Raw genomic sequence first — 26,764 nt, 5'->3', positions numbered from 1 at the left:
TTGGACCACACGGGTTAAGTTGGATTAGGACACATGTATCTTCTTTGAACACACCTCCATCCACAAGATCAGCAAGGTCATGGCTTTTCAGAAAGATCATGAATTCGACGCACCAAGGCAAGTTGTTGGGGCCGACCAATTTTTGAGATACATGTTGGAAATTTCGTGGGACAATGGGTTGAGACAGGGCGGAGGGAGTAGAATTTGAGGCAATTATATAGAGAATTTTATTTGATGCTAAGCGTATTAGCAAGACTCGGCCTTTGTCCTTTTAGGCTTTGATACCAAGAAAGAAGAAAAATTAGATGGTGTTTGGTGGAGATGAAAATTAGATTAAAATCAGATTTTAATCTGTACCAAATATGCTCTTAGTACAGAATTATCACAGTTTTCGATGAATAAGCTTTCCTTGCTCTTCACTTTAAATTCGATTGTGACGTATATATACTTTTTACATGTAACAAGTTAGAGAGATTGAGGGAATACAAACAAATATATAACATTTTTAGACATTTGAATTAACTAAAATTGAACATAAAAATTTGCAAGCATAAATTGTTGTTGCATTATCAGTTGAAGGATTTGATTTGCTTAATTGATTGTTGACTAAATTAGTAGATATCTAACACATATCTTAAGGGCCTGTTTGAGGCACATTATTAGACAAAAAAATAATGAAAATTCTGATCGTTAACCATCACATCCAGTCAGTTTTGTTGACTTCTCATCTCTTGTGTGTGGTCCATCTGTGTGTGCAACGGCTAGAATTCTCATTTTAATGAAACAAATAATAAATAAGAAAGAAAATGGGCATTTTATTGAGGTAAACAATTCCGTGTTATAAATTGAATTATACAAATAATTATGGTAAATAATTTAAGGCCTTTTGTGCATAATCATTTGAAGAGCTATAAGAAAATATATTAATCATTCTTTTAATAATCAAGCGTGCTATTTAAAGTTAACGTAATCATTCTACTACTGATCACATCAAAATTGGGACATTTCCGCGGCTAAGAAGCATGTCATTATCTCATTACAGAATCTTTTAAAATTATAACAGCCCGTTGAATAGACTATATATTAATAAAGAAGGTATAGAAAAACATTTTGACACACTTTCGTATTTATTTGATTGAAAAATAAGTTATTTTATGTCCTCGAACGGACTTAATTGATAGAAATCAATATACATAAGAGATGAAATAATTAATAAAATGTTGGAAATAAGATTGTGTAAAAAATAAAATTAAGAACATGAGTATTACAGTAAACAAAGATTGATAATCTTGAATGAAATAAAAATATGGTGTAATAAATAAAAAATGTAGTAGGTATTACCCTAAAATTTAAATTTGATCAGGAGAAGTCGCTTTTGTGGGCTTGAATTTTATCTATGAGCGACTTTTTATAAATGCCAGTAATAGATAAGCTTTTCTCTTTGAATTGACAAGAGTTGGATTTCTTCTAGATAAGATCTTTTCTTATACCTTGGACAAGAAAATAAATAATATATATATATATATTTTTTACTTTTTTAAAAAAGAAAAAAGGTTTTTAACATTTTTTATTTAATAATTGAATATATATAAGTTACAATTTTATAATGGAGATCCACTTTTCGTTTTATGTTTGAAGTGGTTATGATGTTTATTTTGAAATTTTAAATTCTTTTAAATGAAGCAAGTCGATACTTCAATTGTAACGAGGAAGAAGAAAAAGGGAAAGAAAAGCACATGAAGTAGGCATTATTACGAGGTGGAGGCATCAATAACGCTTTATCTTGTTTGTTTTGCAATGTCTTAGAGGAAGGCTAGATTCATTTGATAGTGGAATAACCTCTTTTGTGAACATAAATGACTTTTTATCATTTAAGTGAGCAAAAAAGAGTTCATTATTAATTAGGGATGACAACAGGTCTATTGAGCCGATCCATCGATTATCTTCTTGACTAAGGTGCCAAGCTCGACTCAACTATGCCCATGGGCTCCTCGTGATGTGCCAGGTCAAGAGACTCTTGATTTGCTTAGACAGAATTTAAAGGAAAATATTTATAAAAGATAAGGAAATTAAGGGTAACTAAATATAAAAACTCATCAATGAACCGTTCCTATGACTTTATCAGTCCAACTCAAGTTGCTCGATTGTAATCTGAGCTCTATTGAATCCATGAATTTGTGGTAAAATAAATCGAGCCACCCGCGAATAAGCTCTCACGAGCTAATGGGTGGCCGTGCCAATTGCCACCCGTTCGTGTTAAACAATTTATTCGTAGTTGAAAGTTAAAACGGCCATGTTGCTAAAATTTGAAGGTTTCACAAATAAATTGTTGATTCAACGATCAAATGAGTATATTAAAAAACAGACTTGGCCTTGAACCAAAGCCACTAAGGCAATGGTCTTGGACCTCCAATCTTAAAGGGGCTTTAAAAAAATAAAAATAAAAAATCATGGTGTTAGATGAAGCAATCAATGACCTAAGGCAGAATGAAAAAACAATCATAAATGCATAAACACCAAAAAAAATTACAATAAAAGTGAAGTAAAAAAATGGAGAACAAAAAGAAAAGAAAAAGCATTTTCTTCACCATTTTCAAAGCAGAAATTCTCAATTTCATAAAGATCTTTAGAAGTTTCAGCTAATAATGTATGACCATGTTGACGAACTCCTGTGATGCTTCTCCAAAAGTGGAAAATTAATACCTCACAATAAATTTTTGCTAAGCTTCAATTGTCAATTCCAAATGGAATATCATTTAATCATTTTCCCTCATTATAATAGCAAAAATAATTGGACTGAGATAATCAATTAAATAAAAAGGGTGGAAATGAAAATGAAAATGGAATTTTACTTGGTAGGGAAGGAAATAGAGAGTGAAACTTACTTAATAGGGCAAAAGAGTGTAGGGAGAAAGGTAAAGAAAATAAACTAAGCTACTCGAACATGGAAATTTGACGGAAAATATTGATAAAGCTGACATGGCGAGCTGTGATTCACCTATTTTTTATTTTATTTTTCATCTTTCAATGAATAAATGCCAAGTGTTGTCTGCTGACATTTCATATCAAAATTCCCAATTTCAGTAGCACGATTGAAAGGAAATGCTGCCAAATGAAGAAAGAGAGAAAAAGTTCTTGGAGTAAAAGATAATTAATAAAAAATTGATCCCTTGGTTCATAATTTATTGCCTATATAGCAATTAAGTCATTAAATTTTCATTATAAATTTTATTTACCCTTTTACGCTGGTAAAAAGATTTTTTAAAAAGGCCTCATTATAATTATTTGGATAGGACCTCAAAAATCTCAGGGCTGCTCTGTTAAAAAATCACATTTTAGAAATTAAAAAAATATATATATAACTGGGTATAAAAATAAAGAGACGTAATTTTCAATTACATGCGAGAATCTCCCATCTAACAAAAATATTTTATTTGCCTCTGATTCACCTAATAACATCCCCTCCATCTCCCATAGATACAAAAATATTTTATTTGCCACTTTGGACCTTTCCTACCACTTTATCGGTCTTACTCAACTTGCCTAATTGAAATTTGAGTCCGACTCAATTCATGAATTTGTGGTGAAATAAGTCGAGCCACCCACGAATAAGCTCCCACGAGCTAATGGGTGGCCGTGCCAATTGCCAAGCCAACCCTTCTCATTAAACAATTTATTCGTAGTTGAAAGTTAAAAATGCCAAGTTGCTAAAACTTGAAGGTTTCGCATATAAATTATTGATTCCATGCTCAAATAAGTATATTAAAAAATCACATTTTAGGGGAAAAAAAAATAATAATAATAACAGAGCATAAAAATAAAAAGAGACGTAATTGGAGAATCTCCCATCTAACAAAAATATTTTATTTGCCGCTGTTTCACCTAATAATACCCACTTAAAACTCCCCCAGATTCTTACTTCAGACAATTATCAATATAGTGGGACCCACATATGGCCCACAAAGCGCTATCATCGCTAACCTTTGCAAAATTACTAAAATACCCTCATCTCTTTCTATAAATTTCACACCCTCTCTAGCTAAACTCTTTCATTCTATTCTCTTTATCAATCCGAGTGAGAGAGAAGAAAATTTATACGTAGTGTGAAAATGTTGGGAGTGTTTAGCAGCTCGATCATGCCTCCGCCGGAAGAGTTGGTGGCAGCGGGGAACAGGACGCCGTCGCCTAAGGCCACAGCGGCGAAGCTCGTGGGCCGATTCTTAGAGGCCAATTCCTCGGCTGTGTCGGTTCAGATCGGCGATCATGTTCAGCTGGCTTACAGTCATCACAACCAGTCTGCTTTAAAATCAAGGTAATTATTAAAACGACGGAGTGTGATGGTATTTAATCCTGACCGTTGATGCGTCTTTGCATGTTCATGCAGGACATCTGGTACAGACGTACAGTCTAAAATTAACTTCTGAAATTGTTAGTTTTTTATTTTTTTTATTTTTATTTTTGTCGCGAAATTGGGGCAAATAGCTCGAAACCTATGCCTTGTTGCATTTCTGTCCAAACGTTTCAAATATAGTGCAAATTGTAACAAATATTTGCAATTTTAGCGCAAATAGTCCTTTGGATGGATTGGTGAAATACAATTGCTCTTAATTTATTTTTATTTAAAGGAGCAATTTGGTGAAATAATTATAAACTAAAATAAGTAAAAAAATAAAATTATAATCATCATCTTCCAACCCCCTCCACCTAGGGCAGGGCAAAATTAACCCAAATTGCTCAAACCGACCAATCTAATCCAAATTGATCGGTTTGGGTTGGTTTTTAAGTTCAATTGAGTTGGATTGGGTTGAAAAATTAAATTTGAGATGGGGTCAGGGTTGGGTCATGGAAATCCCAAAAAATGCCGACAAGAAAACCAGAGGTGGAGTCGATGGTCTTGACTTCGCCTATCATCAATGAACTCATCATCACCGTCACTATTCACCACCAATAAACCAAGTCCAAAATTGTGGTGGTGCAGAAGGTTAAGTAAGCGATAGTGGTGCTGATGCCTATGGGAGGTGGAATTGGGATCTGCAGTCTAAAATTGACTGTTCAACTTGCTGCATATCTAATGATTCATTGACGCATTAACATGCCCAATTATTCTCCAACTACCACTTATGCTTAAAAATCGGTGTAAACTGATGTGTTAATGAATTATTGGTGTACAGCAAGTTGGACAGTTAATTTTGGACAACAGATCTCAACGCTGGACGATGAGGGTGATTGAGGTGGGATACGAGGATTGGTGGAGGCAGAGTTGAGGAATTGAACGGCTGGGATGGATGAGACAATAAGACTTTTGGAGATTTAAAGATAGTGATGTTGAAGCCATCTTTCTAAAAATTCCTTCACCAAGAAATTTGTATTTCACCTCCAAAACATTCCTGTAGCAAAATTTCAAATGCTAAGCTTCATAAAATTTTCAATCTTTACTAGTGGGTTTCTGCCTTTAAAATGAAAGAAACCAGGTAGCAATTCTTTTCCAGTGCATGACAAAACACAGGAGGAAAAAGGGAAAAAATCATGGGGGGTTTTCCCTTGATTTTCCGCCGTCGTAGGGGTGGACTAAGTAGGGACTTCTTAATCGTCCAATCAATTAATTTGATTCCTCCATTTTTTTTTACAATTAGATGATCGGCCAAAAAAAGGGTGATTAATTATTATTATTATTATTTGTATAATCATCTTCTTCAAGAGAGTTGGGCCTCGGAAGTAATGATATAAAGAATCTCGAGGTCCAACTGTTCAAGATTTGGAATTTATGGGTTGAACTTTTCTTGCATGGGTTCCACGTATTGGTGTCTGTATCAATGATTCTTCTGTAGCACACACTAGAATTATGTTGATACATTCTATACGCAGCTAGCCCCGGCAAAGTAGGCCCACAGACATGGCTCGTCACATTATGACCAATCTAGATGTCCGTATATCGTATATCCTAATTAATAAATCATTGTATTTAACTGAACTTATGATCCGTTTGATTGTAAAGATATAATTTGAGTGGAAAGAAAACGAATTTCGGGAAATTCCTAGAATTTGTTTTGCTGAGAATTGTCAATTAATAGTATTTGATTGATATAAATTTTCACCTAAAAAATGTTGAAATAAAAGTGTCTTTTGATTTTCGTTTGGCTTTGTTTTTCATTAAAATTGTCAATTTAAGAGATATATATTTCTGCGATTGTTCCTGAAATTTATTTCTATTGCATAAAAAAAAAATTCAAAAATCATCTATATTTTGGTGTTCGTTTGGCTTTATTTTATATAAAAATTGTCAATTTAAGGGATGTTTTCTTTTACAATTGTCCCTAGAATTTGTTCCTATTGGCAAAAATAAGAAAAAAAAGGTGGAAAACATAAAACCACCTACTATATGGGAAAATAAATTCCCCAAAAACCTGGAAATTGTGATCGTGTGAGGGGAATGTGGAAAATGAATTGGTGGGAAAATTTTAGCTATCAATGGGATATGGAATTTGTTTACCATTTTCTATGGAAAATTTTGGGCTATCAAACATAGCCTTATAATTTAGGAGGATGCTAGGTGTACATTATGGCGTCCATAATGGGTGCCATAATGTACAAGTAGATAAATCCTATAATTTAATGATACCAATGTTATCACCTCACTAAATACCAGTGATACTGAGTAATATCACTCGTAAATTTATTATCAGTAGGCATCCTCCTTATCAGTGAACATAATGTACCGAGTCAAATATAGAATACAATTAACACACCCCATAAAAGTCGGGACAATGGAATCAAAGGAAGCAAGATTTTAGGTCACTTTGTTTCCTAAATGGAGAACAAATTGATACGAACAAACACCTACTTTGTTCATTGAATCTACAATATCGCTAAATAAAAAGCAATAGGGACTAAGGTCATGGCTTTTGCGGGTTTACCAGTTTATAAACTTGTGCAGTTACTTTTTGGACGCTTAAAATCGAATGCATATATTCAACAATTATGTATTTAGTCCTATTATTAATAGCCAAGTTGAGTAGTAAACTGCAATCCTATTGGAACTTAGGAATGCAAATTGCTTGAAATTATTAATTCTTGGACGACGTTTGAACTACTTTACTCTAGCGACTTGGGGATGAATATAAAAGGATGAGGTAGTTGAAACTTCACTTGATACCTAATTGTAATCCACAGACGTTCTAGGATTTTATTTCTTGTAAATCTTCAGTTGATGTCATCTTACCTAGCCCTAAGTAATGATGTTGATTCTCGCTCCAAGTTTGATTTTGGATAGCATAGTGATAAAATCATATCCCATTGGCTTTCTTAGTTTGGTTTCCCTGAACTGAATCTAATCTCTCTACCTGCCAACTCTTTTTCCATAAGAAAAATGCCATAGACAGAGAATCTGGTATTGATTTGTCCACACTCAATCTGGGACATAAAGCTCCTCTTTACCTTTTGTTGAAGCTTCAGGTGTACTAATCAATAAAGTTTTAAGGAACCCGACTTTTTCACATATATGACTTTGCTGGAGCTTCATGTTTTCGCATTTATTGTCACATGATAATTGCCATGGATGATATATGGCAGATCATTTGCAGTCAAGGATGAAATATTCTGCTTGTTCGAAGGATCTTTGGATAACTTGGGGAGTCTGAAGCAACATTATGGGCTTTCTAAGTCTGCAAATGAGGTGCTGTTGATGATTGAAGCATACAAGGCACTACGTGACAGAGCACCTTATCCTCCAAATCACGTTGTTGGCCATCTTGAGGGGAATTTCGCATTCATAGTTTTCGATAAGTCGACTTCTAATTTATTTGTAGCTACGGTAAGTAATCCCACCTACTGATGGTCTAGTTGAAATTTTATAGATTGAGTAGTATTTGCGAACAAATTCGTGTTCGATTATTGGGACAGGACCAATTTGGCAAAGTTCCTCTCTATTGGGGAATTACTGCCGATGGATATGTGGCATTTGCTGATGATGCTGATTTACTCAAGGGTGCTTGTGGCAAGTCACTTGCTTCTTTCCCACAAGGTAAGGCAATATGTTTTTTTTATTTTAGATCATGAGGGTAAAGTAAATAATCACCAAAAATAACAAATAAACTGTTGATCCCAAAGGGTTGTAAAGAATGAGATTTAATGAAGATGTGAAGTAATAAAGATCACAACGAGGACAAGATTAACAATAAAGAAATAAACAAAGAGAATTAATCGAGAGTAACGATGTATATAAACTGACAATATGAAGAGAAATTACATACATAACAATAATGTTTAAATAAAATTGACAGAAGAATCTTGTATTTATAGGCAACGTTTCAAACCTTAGAAGAGTCCTTAAAGGCAAGAAAATATATTACAATTAGGAGATCCAATTTCAACGGGATTTTTTTCTTGTTGAATGCAGTTAGACTCTTTTTCAACACTAACAACACGTAATTCAAGACTCCTATTTGAATCACAGATCTAACATAAACTGCTTGTTATATTAACTTGCTAATGTGAATGTTGATTTTTCAGGATGTTTCTTTTCCACATCAGTGGGAGAACTTAGAAGCTATGAGAATCCTAAAAACAAGATCACTGCTGTTCCTGCTACTGAGGAAGAAATATGGGGAGCAAAGTTTATGGTGAGATTTATCCGTTGTCATTATATACGAGCCACTTGTTCTGTGTACCAAATTTATGTGCAAAGAGATATATTCGTTGAATCATTTGGCCCTGCATAATATTTGAGCCGTCTCTAAACCTACTGGCTATGATGTTCGAGTTTTGTGTGTTATTAGAAGAACAGAAAGCCAGCCATAATTTTTTTAAGAGATGGAAGCAAGAAGTTTCTCTTTCATTATGGATAAATGAATTTGAAAAAATGTACTCTTTATTTGAGAATCAAACAGGAATTAACATCACAAATTAACCCTTTCATGACAATAAAATGATTCTGAAGAGAAGACCCATTGGCCAGATAATGACAACATTACATTACAATATGTTTATTATCAATGAGAAGCCAGTGGAATTTTTAGAGTTTTTTTTCCTGAAATGGAAGAATCCAAAACTAGAAATTAGATTTAAATTTCCTCCACAGATTGGTTCATTCTAATGTCGCTGATCGATGAAGTCTGTGGTTAATATTTCAGGTCGAAGGGTCAACTGTCCTCACAGCCACAAAGTAAAAGAGGACCTCTCTCTAAATCCTGATTCAAAATCTCTCATTACTGCATTGGAAGCTAGGAAAGTGGACAATGGCTGGGAAAACAGGGCATGAGTGAGAGCTATGTAAATAACCGAGTGAGAGTTGCTTTGAAGTTTCAGTAGAATAAAGAGTAACTTTAAGTGTAAAATTTACTAATTTAGGGTACCTATGTTGTTTGCTGTCTTCAGTGCCTCTTGAAACAGTATTATCAAGAGTTTCTATCAGCATACAGAAACCTCTTCCAGTGTAATAAAGTTTGTTTCTAAGTCTCTATTTCATTTGCTAAAAATCATATATTTAGTAGATTTTAATAAAAATTCATAACTGAAAAATTAATAAAAGTTGTGAATCACATAAAATGTGTCTCGAAAAAAAAGTTTTTAAGAAATAAGTGCCAAACAAGTTCGAAACTCACTGATTAATCAATTGACTACCTTTGATTGGCATTATCTTTCCTTTTTACTTTTGGTTCACATTAATAAATTCCATCATCAAAAGTTACTTTGGACGTCTCGGGAGTTATGTTCAAACTCTGCTTATTAAACATCAAAGAAATCACAATCGAATATTAAAAACTACACTAATTTCCCTCCTGAGGTGACCCTAGTAATTATTCGGGAAACGTCTTAATACCATTGGCTATTGTGATATAGCTTGTTGTCTTCAGTACAGACAAGAACGTAAACTAATCCAGAATTCTAAATGTCCTTGCGACATTAACTTGTGGGTTTGAGCGGAGATAACGACTCTCGAAGTTTTCTCAAATCGAAGAAGAAAGACGGTTTCTTTTCAATAAATTATGAGGTTATTGACTTACATTAAAGGAGGCGGGGCCTCCAAAGGTTACTTAATAAACCCACACTTGTGGTAGAGGAATACCGTGGTTAGAAACACGATCAACAGCATTACTTCAAAAAATAAATAAATTAGAAGCTTAACATGCCTAACGACAAACCAAAGAAAACAAACCTAAACATGTCTATAAACAAAACCGAAGATAACAAAACTAAACGAGCCTAATAACTCATTTACGTTGATATACCTTCCCTAATCGATCCACCCGAACTAGTACACGAGCATACATAGGCAAGTCTGTGGAAGTAAAACGTTGCGATACTCCTGCTGCACCCAATTTTGCCAATAAATCTGCCTCTTGATTCCCTTCCCTGAACTAGTCTGTAACTTGTATATCAAAACACCTCATTAATTTCAATACCTGCTCCCAAAATCCTACGAGTACCAAATGGTACATGTACGATTCAACATCCAATCAACTACAATATTAGAATCACATTCAATATCAACCTGGTAAATTCCCAACGCTTGACAAAGTATAACACCCTCGATAATAGCTCTCAGCTGTGCTTCATTTGTCGCTATCCCAAAACTTGTGGCAAATTCCATCAATACCATTCCTTGATCATTACGAATCACTCCACCCCTTCAAGATTGACCTGGGTTTCTGATGCTACTACCATCTACATTAATTTTTACGCTTCAAGCCTTCGGTTTTTGCCAAGAAATCTCACGCACAGGTTAGGCTTTCCTGGTCACACAGGGTATATTCATAGCATTAAGAATACTTTCATCACTACGTCTAAGAACACATACCTTTTTCATGTTATCACCCATTTGTTGCAGCCAACTTTAATAGATAGGAAAACATCTTTAACAGATTCATAAATGTTGGAAAAATAATTAGTTGCAGCAGTGATCAGAACAATATAATGCAGAAATATAAAACTTATCGATCGAGTCTCGTGACAGCACGATGTCCTAAAGTGAAATTGCCCGTCAATAATTGCTGTGACCTCCGTGGACAATCACTCCCAGGATACAACGATCGTAAACCACTTATGTAGCAATCACGAATGATTTTTCTAGAACTCTCAATTGTATTCCAGAATAGGTATAAAAACCCGAATATAAGAAATTCACAATATGAAAAGAGTGATTGATTCTATTTTCTTTTTGTGTGTCTTTTCCCAAAGCAAGATATGGGTTTATATAGGCAAGATGGTAGTAACAGTCTTCACCATGTTAATGCAGAATTTTAATGACTGAGTAGTGGGTGTTTTAATGGCAGTTAGTGGGTTGTTACAAAAACAAACAGTCATAAAATACTAGCTAGTTTTACCCATTAAATAATGAAGAAAAAAATATTTATTTTAGTCAAGGAAGCTCAAGAGCCCAAGGCCCCAAGACCCAAATCAAGACATTTTAATATTTACGTGGGGAGTGATTCGAACCCCTGACGTCCAACACAAATGTCACATTTCCCACCACTTTGGCACTTTATCTAATTTGATTATTTCTTTCATATTTTATATTTATACCATAAATATATAACAATAAATCCCCTCCATCTGAGCTTTATACTTTCGAATCCATAATCTCCAAGTCACTAAGAATGGTATTAACCCTTGTAAGCAACCTAGCTGAGAAGACATCCTTGCTCGTGTCCACCAAATATTAATTCTATCGCATTGGCCTGTTTCGAACGCCACCTAATTCCAAGAGCAGAGGAAAGTCTCCTCCAAACTTCATCGGCAAACTCCCCTATGCTCAAAATATGATCCTAATTTTCCTCGTGGCTGACTAAGTAACAATTACACCGAGAAACCATAGCAACTCCAACTTTTTGAATCCGTTCATCAACACTAAGCGAACGTATGATTGCAAATATGAAATTTGGGTGGAAAGAAAACGAATTACAGGGAATTGAATTACCTAGAAATTATTTTTCTGGGAATTGTAAATTATTGTGTTTGATTGGTATAATTTTTTACAGAAAAAATGTTGAGATAAAAGTATGTTTTAGTGTTTGTTTAGCTTTGTTTTACATGAAAATTGTCAATTAAAGACTCCCCATTTTGTTAAGGTAAGAGGCCTAAAAAACATTACCTTATCTAGAATGGACTTCACCAAATTTTAAAAAAAAAAAAAAAAAAAAAAAAAGAAGAAGAGAAAACCATTTATCTTTTGGTGTTCGTTTGACTTTGTTTTACATGAAAATTGTCAATTAAAAGGAATTTTTTTTTTTTACAATAATTCTTAAAGTTTGTTTCTATTGTAAAATAATAATAATAATAATAATAATAATAATAATAATAATAATAATAATAATAATAAATCGCTATAGTGCCCTGGAATTCGAATTCTCACCATATTGGTGAGAATTCAATTTCCAAGAAAACCTAGAAAATTGCTGCTTCATGAGACAACCAAGAAAATGAATTCCTTGGAAAAAAAAAGAAAAAAAAAAGGGGCATCAAATAGCCAAAAGATGGAAAATAGGCTTGATTTTCCATTTTCCATGAAAAATTTCTAACAAGCAAACAGGGCCTAACACTTCCTGACAAAGCTTTCCACATTGCCACTAAAACGTGTTTAGAAAGAACCTTATGCTATGCCCATTTGGCCCAATAACTATGTTTGCTAAATGCTTTTTTGATGATAAGTGTATTATTTTATACACTTATTCAGAGCCTTAAATAATAATTTTTAGTTGCTCCTATGACGAAATATGTTTTAATTGTTGTATTTTTGTATTAAATAGGTAAACTCAATGGTTGAACAAGAAATTGCAAGAAACAAAAGGAAAACACAGAAAGAGTGAAATCCAAAAGATGGGGACCAAGTTGAAAATAATTCATAAATGATATGGGCGATGAAATGAAGAGCAAAGATGTCAAGGCTTTAATTGAATATAATTAGAAAATAAATGAACAAGAGAAAATGTCTAAAATGAAGCAAAATCAAAGTTTGAGGAATAAAGTACAAATACTAAAAAGTTGTGTTCACCCTTACAATGAAGATTCGAGAATTTTAGGGGTCAATCGAATGAAAAAAGAAGTCAATGGTGGCAAGGCGGATTTACCCATATCTTGGAAATTCCACGGAAATGTATTCTTAAAAGAAGATCCCAAATTAGACTCCAATGGTATAGAAGCTAGCTCTAAATCTACTTAAGTTCTTAAAATATATTGATCCTGTATCACCTTGCAAGATATATAAATGGAATTTTCTCTGTTCCATTAGCACAACACAGACTACTTTGATAACCCTCAGGACTTCACCTTCAATAGTGTACGTGTACCCTTTTGAATCAAGAGTACTCTTTAAATTTGGAACATGACTCATTGCATCAAGTGTTCTATCAAATAACTTTATGCTAACTCGACCAATGCCAGCTATTCGACAAGATGTATTATTATCGGTCAGTGTTTTATCAAATAACTTTATGCTAACTCGACCAATACCAGCTATTCGACAAGATGTATTATTATCGGTCATCACAACACCTTTTAATATTTCTTTATATGTTGAAAACAATTCTTGATTTGGTGACATATGAAAAGTGCAAATTGTATAAAAAAATCCAAGCCTCATTAGGTTTGGAGTTGTAGTCTCACATGAGTAGAAGCTCTTTATAATTGCTAGATTTTTTGCAATACTTGCTTCTCCTCAAGTTTTTGATTATTGATTTGCCGTTGATTTTGATTTATTATGCAACTTATAACAATCGTTTACTAAGTGCACATTTTCTTGCAATAATTACAAAAATAGAAGTTAGATTTTGACTTGCCTCTTGAACGACCACTATGAACAATAAGACTATCTCCATGATCTCAGATGCTACAAAATGCTTCATTTTCTCCTTTAAATATAGAACATCGTAGACTTATTCGATGGTGAGAGTATCACAACTGTATAGTATCGTGTCTCTAAAAAACATGTATGAGATGGGAAATGGACATAAGAAAATCAATCCCCGAGTCTTCTTCATCATATTTAACCTTCGAGGTCTTCAAATCAGCAATGATTTCTTTAAAAGCAGTTAGACGATTCTCAAGAGATGTACCTTCATACGATAAGAATATAGACATTGCTTTAGATGCAATTTGCTAGTAAGACTCTTCGTTATGCATAATTGCTTCAATTTTAACCATAATGCAGACTTCACGTTCAAAACGTCCTGAAGCATATTATTTAAAAGATGAAGATGCATTTGAGATTAGGCCTTTTGATCCCTCCATTGTTTCTCCTCCATAGTCCAAGTTGTTGGCATCTTGTCAAATTCCAACAACGCGTCGTCTAAATTCATCTGAGTGAGTACTACTCCCATCTTTGGCTGCCACAAAAAGAATCTAGTATTGCGAGCTAATAACAGAATATCATACTTCATTTGTTGCCATCATGAAAGATCAAGTTGATGTATTAACTTGATCAATCTCTCAATCTTCCCAAGAATTTCAACACCAAAGGCTCTGATACCACTTGTTATAATTCAAACCAAATTTGAAACCAGTTTATTAAAAGTGGAACAACTTTGATACCAGTTTGTTATGAAAAGCAGAAGATGATACTGGATTAATCCAATACCAAGTTGTTGGAGAAAATAAAAGATTAAACCACAATATGAAGTAATTGATCACAAGAACACAAGAATAAAATAATTTGTAGACAATGGAGATTTTATTATAATATGGAGAAAGAATACAAAGATTATGTGTTAACAATGTTTCTAACCTCTTACTAAATCATAATGAAGAGCCAACTATTTATAGGGAATAATCCAAACCCTAAAATATTGTTGTAGATGAAATAGATATCCAAAAATTTTGTTATCTTGATTTCTTTAAGTCTAACATAAATTTTAACTCTCAATAGAGCTTCCAAATAGAATATCAATTAAAATTTGTCAAAATAGACTTCAAATAGAATTCCAAAAGCATCTAAATAGAATTTCTCTTAATGTGCACTTTAATTAAAATTCTCGATTATCTTTAGCAAAGAATTCGAGTTACATCCAAATTCTAACAAAATTGAAGACATCATGAAGGATAGTTTATATTGTTGATTTTTAGATGAATTTGAGAAGAGATATCAATCAAGATGAAAGAAAAAACCCGAAAGAAGAATATAGTTGAGGGTTGAGATAATGGGCCGTATGACCAGAAAAAGAGAGTTAATGGAGGCAGTGACGGTGGTCGTAGCGGTGATGGTGCTCTAGTGATGATGATTAAGACAAAGCTAGTTGTTTGGCTAGCCATGATTGCTAAAGAAGGATTAAATATCGTTTCCTCGTTTGAGTTGTGCTATGATACCAATATTTGGAGGAAAAAATTAAGAAGTCATGAATTTGCTCTATATATTGACAATATTTATAGAGTTACATATAAGCATCCCAATGTGTTGAATGGTGCTTGACATTTCTGTGTTACAAGCCCAATGATGCAGCCCAATTTTTGTGGCCCTTTTTAAATGGAATGTGACCCTGCTTTGGCCCCCTTGTGCACAATCTCGCATTATTTAAAAACCAACTTTGATGAATGGTTGAGATCGTGCCACCTGTTGATGGTTGGACCGTTGGATGCACGTGACCTTTTATATCCCCTGACTTCTTCTTTCTGTGCCATTATTCGAGAGACTTTTAAGGTTTTTCATTAGTCATGTTCTCTATTTATTCTCTCTGAAAACTCTTGGTTTTCGCCTGTAATCTTCTGGTTCTAGATATTCTTGGCGAGATCTAGTATAGATTGCAATATTTTGTGATGATTCTGCTCTCTAATTGAGCTTGTTGGTTCTAGTGGATTGGAGCGATAACCACTTAAAATGGATGCAGAACGTGGTGACTAGCCCTTTGTAGGTGAACATCCGAGCCCACGGGCGAAAAGTCTTGGTGTTCGTTCAATTTTCTATTGTTGCTTAATTGGTTTTGGGATTGAAAAATACCTACACAATGCTGTAGAGTTACATATCCACAACAATTATGCTAGACCTATATATTTATTTAAACAATCTACTATAATTGTTTTGTAATTAAGTAATGGAAGGTAACTATAATCAAATAACACCATTATCTATGAAACTGTGATCAATTACTTAGGCCATGTTTCATAGGGGCCAATTCCATCGAAAATGGAATTTTCATTTTCCACCCATTTTGTAGTGTTTGATACCCTATTTTTTTCATGAAATTTGGGTTCTTGCTTTTCTTGGATATTGTATTTTTCATGGTTTTGTGGGGCACTGTTCACGGCTTTTATTTTTCATTTTTGTTGGCAATGGAAACAAATTCTAAGAATTATTGTAAACAAATATTTTCACTTTAATTGGCAATTTTCATGTAAAATAAAGTCAACCGAATACCAAAAGATAGATGCTTTCTTGATTTATTTTATTATTTTATTTTTTTTGTTGGGAATGGAAACAAATTTCATTCCCAATACCAGTAAAATTTATCACTTTAATTAATAATTTTCATATAAAATAAAGCCAAACGAACACAAAAATACTTTTATTTTAACATTTTTTACGTGAAAAATTATACCAATCAAACACAATAATTTACAAGTCCAGAAAATTAATTTCTAGGCAATTTAATTCCCTAAAATTTATTTTCAATTCAATTCAATTATATTTTTACAATCAAACGGACCCTTAGTGACAAAATTGAAGCATGGTTTACTTGGGATGCGAAATTTGCACAAGTAATTTGATAAATTATCAATTGAAGCTGATATCAGCGCTATGAAACAAAAAAATGTTAACGTTGATAAAGATAATATAATTCATTCTTTATTCATTTAATATTATATTGTGGTCGGCGATACATTATTTTATAAATAAATTTGTCTTCTCTTATACATATAATCACTATTTCTCGACCAACAAAGAGTTCATAGTTCAATCCAAGAAGAAATGTAATAAAAATATATTCTCCAATCCTCTTTAAACAATGCAAATGAATAGATAATAAAATAATATTTACCAAATTATGACATAAATAATTAAATATATGTTGTATGAATTGCATCTGTTGACAATGCCATAAGAAACCAAAAACCCTCGATATTGGGGTGGTATTGAATCTTGTTTTCTCTGTTGCACTCTAAAAATTTTATCCCACAATTTGAATAAGTTCAATTAATGTCGACAATATCAATAGCATTATTTGATAATTTTTCCCTTCCTTTCCCTAGACTCTATCCTTTTTCACAATTTTTAATTTGAAAAATTTGTGCGATTAGTCCCCAATCTTTGGTGCTTCAATCCCCATTTGTAAGTGTTGTGTTCATTTCACCCCTTTTTACATATTTCATTAACATTAGCATTATAGTTTTCTCACATGTATGCAAGAGCCATTTTTGGACGATTAAGTTTTGCAAGACGATATACTTTGCACAGAATCTAAGATTTCAAAAATAAACATTTTACTCATTTTCAATTCCAGTAGATTTATTGTTTACTTTAAATATTGCTCTCTCTGTTAGTTATCACTGACCATCAATTATCTTAACAAGATCGACTATTGGTGGGCCTCTCAAACAAAAACATTCTAGCTCCGTCGCTACAAATGGGTGTTGGGGCCATGCAATATGGGAGGTTGAGCCTCCCATGATCTTCATGCTGTTTGATTTACCCCGAGTACCTGCAGGAACTTTTGTTATGTTTTGAGCAAGCAAGAAATGATACTAAAGTCCGTTAGAGGAAGTCTAATAGAAGTATACTCGATCCAATTTAAATTTAAGCCCTTGTTTGACAATCAATAAAATGAGTTTTTTATTTTTATTTTTTATTTTTTTTTATTTTTTGTTTTTGATAAAATGAGTTTTGGATTAGTGATTTTTTGAAAAATGTGAGTTAAAAGTGTGAATTTTTTTTTTTTTTGAATTTACGTACAAAATATTTTATTGTGAGAATATTTAGTTGAAAATAAGTTTGACAAAAAAACAAAAAATTGTTGTAATGGTTGTCAAATAGGGACTAATACTTACCATGACTACGAATAATTGTAACTAACATAATTTGAAATTTAGTCTACTGAAGTATTAGCATCGGACTCCCACGATCCTGGTCCATTACGGGATCAACAAGGGAGCCATCCCCATATGACTTTGTTTGAATAAAACTCCTAAAAGCGAAGGTGCCGAAGGGTATTAGGGACAAGCAGTAAGGGAGGTTGAGCCTCCCACGACAAACAAGGGATGCGTCTTGCTCTTTGATTCACCTTCGGAGTTTTTGCAAGAATTTTCATTGTTTCGATACAGAAAGCTTAATCAAAGTATGCCCGGTCCTGTCTAAATTTAATAACCACGACTTTGACTTAGACCACCTATAATTAACATTCACGGATGCTTTCTACGCTGGTGTTTTGATTTCTTTAGTCACTTGTATTCTTTTTTATAATGTAAAAAAGTAGAGAGATACAGAAAAATATATAAATAAGGACCATGCTACATTACCAAACCTCTTAGAGCAGCCCCTCTCACAAATCGAGGTGGTAGTGAGTTTTTGGGGGGTATTTTTTTAATAATGGGACCCGCCGAGGTGAGAGAAAATAGGAAAAGAGGCCTCTACCAATCGTAGTGGAGCATTTTCCTATAAATAATAAGTGACTTCTAATTGTGAATACGTAGACTATGATTTTTCTAATAAGTAATTTATAAAAAAATAGAAACAAACAAATGCTACATTTGAAAATTCAGCCACTATTTGGTAAAGGTTAAAATTAGATTTTTAGTAGGTAATAAGTTGATCAAATGCGTGATTGAAAAGTTGTGAATCTTATAAAATATCTAATTAAAAATAATTAATTATTTTAACTTAAATTTTAATAAGAATTTTTCGGCAATACAAACGTGAGCTTAATGCTCGCGCCTATTAGCACTCCCACTCCCACGATCCAATCGCTCTATTTACCCACACGCACAGCCTCTCTCTCTCTGGTTCTGTCATATGTAACTGGTACCTTGCTTTTAAGACACCCTTCTCTCTCTTTTCTAACAGATCCTGCAAAAACAGTACTTATGGTCAATAGCCAGCCATTACTCTTCCAAGGCAAAGTTGTGAAAAACAAAAGACCAAACTTGCCATGACGATTTCAGTTGTTTTTCTTGCTTGCCCAACACAACTCTTGACTCTGTTTTTTCCCCTAACAGTCACTCCAATTTGTCTACTTAAAAAATGTCCTTAATGGAACACACTGAAGCTATGTCCTTTATGGAAGTTTTCAAGAAAATGAAGCGTTTAAGGCTATTTGAGCCCGCCATAGGGGTTCTTGGATTCTTTTTTGTCTCTGTTTGTATTATTATTTTTTGCTTATTTTTATTTGATTATAGAAGTGAGCCTAAAGGGCTGAGATTTTCGATTCAAAATGATAGGTTTCCGTGGTTAAGATTTGATGGTGGGTATGAAAAACAGAGTAGAAAAAAGGCTGATATTTTGCCTGGAAATAATGATGTGTGTGATATGTTTGAGGGTGATTGGGTGTGGGATGCCACTTATCCTTTATACCAATCTAAAGATTGCAGGTTATTGGATGAAGGCTTTAAGTGTACAGAGAATGGGAGGCCCGATTTCTTCTACACCAAATGGAGATGGCAACCCAAAAATTGCAACTTGCCAAGGTATTTTTCCCATTAATTTTCCATTTTTTCAAGTGGGATTTTTGTATTTTTGGTTACCAAACATGGCAGACAAGATTTTGGGTTGTTACTTACACCTCGATTAATACTTGATAAAGCTTTAAGGAGGAACCATCTCATCTAAACTTTTTGTTGGTTTATTTTGTGTGGCAAAAGAAAGCATTTGGTGGTTGGAATTAAGCTCGATGTTTCTAGTATTAACTGGCTTTTAGTTTTCTCTATCAATCTAGTTGTGGATGCTATTTATCTTTGCAATGAAGAATGATTATGATTTATGAGCAAATTCTACATAATTTAGAAATGTAATATGTTGCGAGAATGGGAATTTATGTTTTATTGTGATGCTAGTCCACGTACATTTTGTTCTGTTTCTAATGTTAACTTGTAGTAGCTAAGATCGAGCTGTTTGTCTCAAGTATTCTTAATTATTCCTCGTTCCCTTTTTTTCTTTTGGTTCTGCCTTTGCTTATGAATATGAAGTTCTTTGGATTTGATTTGATGGAAATTTAGATAATTTGAGTAGCAATTTCTTCATTTGGAATGTATTTTAGTGTAGTAGAGTTTATCCTTTCATTTGCATTTGTTTTTTCTTTCTGGTACTCTTTTACTGAAAGAGAAGTTTTTAATCTAGTTTGACCCGAGAAGTAAATGACACTGATATATTTTCTCTGCACCTATAAAATAGATTTGATGCGCAGATTATGCTAAAGAAACTTCGAAATAAACGTCTTGTGTTTGTGGGAGACTCGATAGGAAGAAATCAATGGGAGTCCCTCCTCTGTATGCTTTCTTCAGCAGTTTCCAATAAGGACTTGATATACGAAGTGAATGGCAGTCCCATTACCAAACATAAAGGCTTCTTGATATTCAAATTTATAGAGTACAATTTCACCGTAGAATACTACAGGTCTCCATTTCTTGTACTGCAAAGTCGGCCTCCTGCCGGTGTTCCAGCAGAGATTAAAACTACTCTGAAACTAGATCAAATGGATTGGAGTTCTTCCAAATGGAAAGATGCAGATGTGCTTGTTTTCAACACTGGACATTGGTGGAATCAAGAGAAGACTATAAGAGGGTAATTTTATTTAAAGTCTTTTTTTCTTTTCCAGGTACGCTGTTCTAAAATGCATGGATACGTAATTCTAATAGGATACGATAGGAGTAAATTGATACAACTTCTTAACAAAACTTAGGATACGCGGATAGGTATACGTATACGTGTGTGTGTGTATTAAAAAAAATGAGTGAAAATAAAATAAAATACTGAAGCATTTTATCCTAATCCTTAATTGCCCCAACTTAATTTTCTTCAACATTACCACTATTAGTTTCTTCATAATCATAAAAAATAATGCTCTGGTTCATCTAATGATTAATTAGCAACTCAAGCAGCTCAATAGCTTCAAGAATTCAAATAAATTCCGTTAATGTCCCACATTTTGGATTCTCCTTTGAATAAATATTTAATTTTCTTGAAAAGCCACAAATTGCTATGAATTTAAATCAATTCACGTGTTCATTGTGAAGTTATTTTATTCCTTCTCATAGAATGCACAAAACAGTAGGTGCTACTTGTTAATTAATAAGTATTATCTATTTTTATTAATTTATTCGTAATAACAATAGTTATCCATGAAGTAAAAAACTGTTCTCCATTGCAAATAATAATATAAGGAGTTTTAAAAAAGATTATAACCCAAAAAACTCTTCTTCTCAAGTGTCCTAAGGTTTTCGATAATATTGAAAATTTTAAAAATATAAAAAATATAAGAAAATTAAAAAAATACTTATTCGGTACATATCGTATAGCGTCCAAGCGTATTCAACCTTGGGTACGTATCGTATACAAGGTATGCAATAAATTTACATATATCCGTACTTCTTAGCTCCTATATTTCCTCTTGAACCATGGATATGTTATTGGAAGATGTTTGGCTAAGCTTATAAGGTTTACTCTTAAGATCATAAATAGATTTTTTTGTAAAGTAAATAAGTTAATTTTAAAATAAATAAATCGTTTATCATAGAAACTTAGAAATAAGAATGTTATGTTGCCACTAAATTATGTGTTTTAAGTTACTTTTTTACTCAATAACTTGAAAAAATTGAAGTTGGTTAGACGTGTTTGGAAAGAAAAACTTATTTTAATCTCTCTCTCTCTCTCTCTTTTTATTTTTATTTTTTTCTTTTTTTAAAGCTTAGCAAAGTATGCTCTACAGAGTCTGATACTGTGGAAGTTGCATGTATATTAATTGGTCATGGTGAAAATCATAGTACTTGACTACTTGCACGCAACTAATGAACATCATGGACTCATTTAGAAAATTGAATCCTTAATATGAAACTGGCATGTAACATGAACTATTTTATCAGTGAGAATGTTTCTTGCCGCAGGGAAAATTGTTGCTATGTGTCCATGATTTCATGTGTACCATTATATATTCTGACCTTAGTGTTATAATGAATTGTTAGGGGTTGTTTCTTCCAAGAGGGATCAGAGGTAAAGATGGAAATGAGAGTTGAAGATGCATATCGGAAGTCTTTAGAAACAGTGTTGAAGTGGATACACCGTGAACTGAATATAAACAAGACACAAGTCTTCTTTAGAACATATTCTCCTGTACATTTCAGGTCTAGACCCTTTAATCTTTTGGCTTGTTTTACATTTATCTTCATTTGGACTTATTTTTGGGGTTTTTCTATAGATTCTATTTTACGTAATAATCTAAATGATAAAATATTAATATCATTTGTAAATTTCAAGGAAAAAGAGTTGGGAAATACTTGGCCTTTGGATAGTCGCATAAAATGTTGTCTTGAAACCGTATGTAAAATATTCAAATTGAGCGTGGCTTGGGAATTATTAACTTGGAGTTCTTAACATCAGTTACTCAGGTCATTGGGTATTCATGGATTTTGCACCAATTACCTAAATGTTTGGTTATATTGTTTATATTATCTAGTGTCGTTGTCTACGTTATTCTCCCTTTCCCTTCCGTACTCGTGTCAACCAGAACACTAGTTTGTGCACGGCAGTATTTTTTCACTCAGATTACATTTCTTTTCTGTAGTGTAAGTCACCTTTAACAGTCTAATATGCTGGTACATGGCATTGCCTCCCTTCCTCCCCCACGCCCACCCCACCCCACCCCCAAAATCTATGAAATTGTTGCATTCGATTGAAATGCTTGTGATTTATTTCAATAAACAAAATGTATATGACTTTTTTTAGGGTTGACGATTCGAAATCTGGGGGAACATGTCATTTGGAGACACTTCCGGAGCTTGGTTCTTCATTGGTGACATCTGACACTTGGGCTCGCTATAGCATATTTTCCGAAGTCATATCAAAATACTCAAGCATTTCAGATTTGAGAGCATTTGACTTGTTAAATGTAACTCATATGTCATCAAGAAGAAAGGATGGGCATTCCTCTATGTATTATTTGGGTCCAAGAATAGGTCCGTCGTCTCTCTATAAGCAGGATTGTAGTCACTGGTGTCTCCCCGGAGTTCCTGATACTTGGAATGAGCTACTCTATGCTCTTATTCTAAAGCGCCACCAGAACATCAAATTCACCAACATTTAGTGCACAGGTTTGACCCATTATTGACTGATATAATTTATACGAAATAAGATTACTCTACGTCATTGACGAGAAATTGCGGATCTTTCAAAGCTGATAGAGAAATCTGTTCATTAGAACAACACAATATCACAAGAACATGACTTCATAGCTATCTGTATGACACAATATCATCATAAGTGCACGAATCATGTACAAAAATATAGTGATGAGGGCTGTTGACCCTACGAGGATTGGCGAATTTATGCTCAAATGAGTTAATACTAGTTAATCCAATTGTAAAGAAAACGCACAAATTGATTTGGTCGTTTTAGAAATTATTTGAACGAAAGCAATTAAATTTTGCTAAATTAATTTTGGGAACTTGAATGTAATGAAGTACTAGGATTTCGACTCCACTTAATTATCTACTTTTGCTTCTTAATCTAGTTAATAGTTATAGAATATATTTGCTTGTGTGATAAATGTTCAATTTTCGACAATCTCTTTCAAGTGAGGTTATACATATTATGATGTATGAATTACTTAAATCTATATGAGCATTAATGAATACAAAATAATACATTAATTTCAACCAAATTATTCGTGATTGTATATGTTCGGATAAAATTCACAAGTATACCGGATTGTTGACAAGTAATATTGTTATAAGTTGAGTTTATCCCATGAGCAATAATTGTTAACTATAGTTTACCAATTTTTATCAAATTCGATATAGCAACACAAAGGAGATGATTTTTGTTATTATTCTAACTTGACCTAATAATTATGTAAATGAGTTGTTTTTGTCAAGTGACGAAGTGAATGTATTGGATTTTAGAATCCACCTATTAGCATCTGTTTTTAATTCTCAAATTACGTAGTTTAGTGTTGTTTAAGTTTTTGTAACTATCGATAATTTTATGTTGTTTAATCTTATTTTTGAAGATAAACCCAATATCACCTAAGCATGACTGGACAATGTTAATGGATCAAATTCATATGCAAAGAAATGTATTTAACCACGCGATTATCACACAAGATTGTACAAGCCACAAATGCTATTCTTGACACTTATTGCCGTGTGTCAATTATGCAATATTCTAACGTATTGTGAGTCTTTCAACACTACAATAACAACATGTTATCTAATTGGTATTTAAGCAATCAAATAAGTAATAATAATGCACATAATTAATCACAAAACACAAGAATTCGCTAAAATACTTAATATTTAAATAAAAAAAAAAAGACCAATGATTTCATCATTCATCCAATACAAAAAATATTGAGCCTAGCATTATGATTTTCAAATTACACAAAATATATTGAAAATACACCATCTATATAAAATTACTAGAAAAAGATCTTGAAAACTCAATTTCTTCAACAATTGACTTTTATCCGAGCTTTGAATCTTCAATTCTTGTTGTAAAACTCTTTTTCGCCGTGTTTTTGCCTCCTCTTCCATGATAAAACCAATGTTTTCACGTTCTGGACATCCCTTAGGTTATTTATAAAAGACGCCAAAGATATAATTCTAAAACTTGTTGAATCAAGAAAAGGAAACAAAATTAGCTTCCACGATTTCTTCAAGTTGCGCACCTAGTATGGCATGATGTGCGCACCTCTAAGACTGAATTTAGGTTCAGTCACTTGCATAAGGTGCGTAGGCACGAGCTTGGAAATTTGTACTAGGCCCATACCTAGTTATTTCTCAAGGAGTCATTAGTATTTTTATCATATCTTACTCTCTTGGTATTCGATTGAGGCAATTCAAAGTGTATTGAAAAGCTAATTCACATAGCTATATATATATATATATATTTTTTTTCAATTCAAACGTTTACTATGCCAAAAACGAGTCTTAATACGAGGCGATTCAAAGTACATTGAAAAATTAACTCAAATGGCTACAATTATTTTAGAATATTAATTTTCTCATTCAAATGTCTACTATGCCACAAATGAGTCTCAATATGAGATTGAAAGTCCGAAACATAACTTCTTCTGTCAGAAATTGATATGTGAGAATATTGATACTATAATTCATCCGTTATACCCTTTTTCTTATCCAATTGATCCATATAGCTTTCAAATCTTCCTCGTGATGTTCGACATAACTTTTGAATATTTACACTTTAGTCCTTGAACTTTGGATCTCTTATAATTGAGCCATTTTCACACATTTTCTCCAATTCTATTATTTATGTTGATTTTTACCTAACAAATATAGTAAACATAGAATTAAGCCATAATTCATCAAAATAGTCAATAATTACATTAACTTAAATGTCCAAAATAAGTGTACACAATACACTTGTCACTATAAACAATGACGATTTATTTTGTATTCATTATTGAAATCTATGTTATTTATTAAGGGAGCTAAATATGCATTTTACCTCTCTGACTCAAACTAATTCTTAAAGACAAGACCTCTTATGCCGGAAAAGTCAGGATGTAAAGTGCTAACGTGTAGCTCCAAGCTAATCCCCCTCTCCTAGTCCCTTTGTCAACCTAAAATTGACCAATTAATGGAAACACAATTAACACAATATCAAATACTCAAGTTTTAAATATTATGCCCTATATCCAATCGATTTAGGTAGTAAACACTTTTAATATGATTAATGCATTTATTTTTGGCAAGATCTATTATTTATTCAAATTAATATTCTGATAAATAATATTAAATAATAGAGTCCGAAGATTCAAGTTTAAGTAATTTGTTAATTACAAGGAGTTGTGATTGTGAGATACAAATTACATATGATTGGATCTTGAATAATCCATGGTTGTAAGTAATAACGAGATACGGATATCGTTATTATGGATAGACTATCACGTGTGACATTTTTAACTTGTGAAATAAGTAGTTGATCTCACAAGTTAAAGTGTGGTGACACTTACATGAATGCGTGGATGTTTTGTTATAGAATGAAACATTGGAGACCCGCTAAGAGATTTCACATGGATAACTATCTGAGTGTCAGTGATTGATCTCTAACGTTCGGTAGTGGAATTGGTCCTTTGACTTGAGGTCGTCATAGTGCCTTATATGAAGACAGTCATGCTTTGATGGTGTTGGATGTTACTCTCTAAGGGCTGCTAATACGACATCATTTGGGTATGTCAAGAACCATATGAAGGTTGTAAATGACCAATAGAGGATTCGTCACTCTTAGATAGTAAGAGATTATGATATGCATTTCGTTCAATTAAGTCGATAACGAAATCCTTGGCCAAGGTATACTTATAAGTCAAAAATGAGTTTTCGACTCATATTGATTTAATAGTAGAATGAAAGATATGATTGATAATCGAAATTGACACACTTTCATATCTCGTAGTTAATCGAATCATATTGATGAACGGATTATAGTTTCATGGTAAACGAACAAATTTGATTTTATCATACCACGTGACATTTTTCGTCACATGTATTGTCCCGACAAATTGCTAGATGTCAATATAGGACGGCGAGTGTGAATTGGTGATAAATTAAAATGGTGTTTTAATTTATCAATTTTGATTATATTAAAATAATATTTCACGTCGTTAGGCATCGTCATCGGGAA

At 33.0% G+C, this 26,764-nt stretch overlaps 2 protein-coding genes across 2 annotated transcripts; both read left to right on the top strand.

Moving 5' to 3' along the window:
* The first annotated feature begins 4,033 nt into the window (after positions 1-4,033).
* Positions 4,034-9,457, top strand: LOC111369471 (stem-specific protein TSJT1-like). The gene is made up of 5 exons (XM_022990989.1): positions 4,034-4,312; positions 7,570-7,810; positions 7,900-8,020; positions 8,509-8,618; positions 9,129-9,457. Exons 1-5 carry the CDS (start codon positions 4,110-4,112, stop codon positions 9,162-9,164), a joined length of 711 nt encoding a protein of 236 aa, XP_022846757.1. The 5' UTR covers positions 4,034-4,109; the 3' UTR covers positions 9,165-9,457.
* A 9,409-nt stretch (positions 9,458-18,866) lies between these two features.
* LOC111369470 (protein trichome birefringence-like 10) lies at positions 18,867-23,582 on the top strand. Its single transcript, XM_022990988.1, has 4 exons — positions 18,867-19,599; positions 20,303-20,692; positions 22,090-22,248; positions 22,850-23,582. Exons 1-4 carry the CDS (start codon positions 19,157-19,159, stop codon positions 23,205-23,207), a joined length of 1,350 nt encoding a protein of 449 aa, XP_022846756.1. The 5' UTR covers positions 18,867-19,156; the 3' UTR covers positions 23,208-23,582.
* Positions 23,583-26,764: the final 3,182 nt, after the last annotated feature.

The sequence above is a fragment of the Olea europaea genome, chromosome 20 (assembly GCF_002742605.1).
Source record: "Olea europaea var. sylvestris chromosome 20, O_europaea_v1, whole genome shotgun sequence".
NCBI lineage: Eukaryota > Viridiplantae > Streptophyta > Magnoliopsida > Lamiales > Oleaceae > Olea > Olea europaea.
This window is presented reverse-complemented; position numbering and strand designations above follow the sequence as displayed.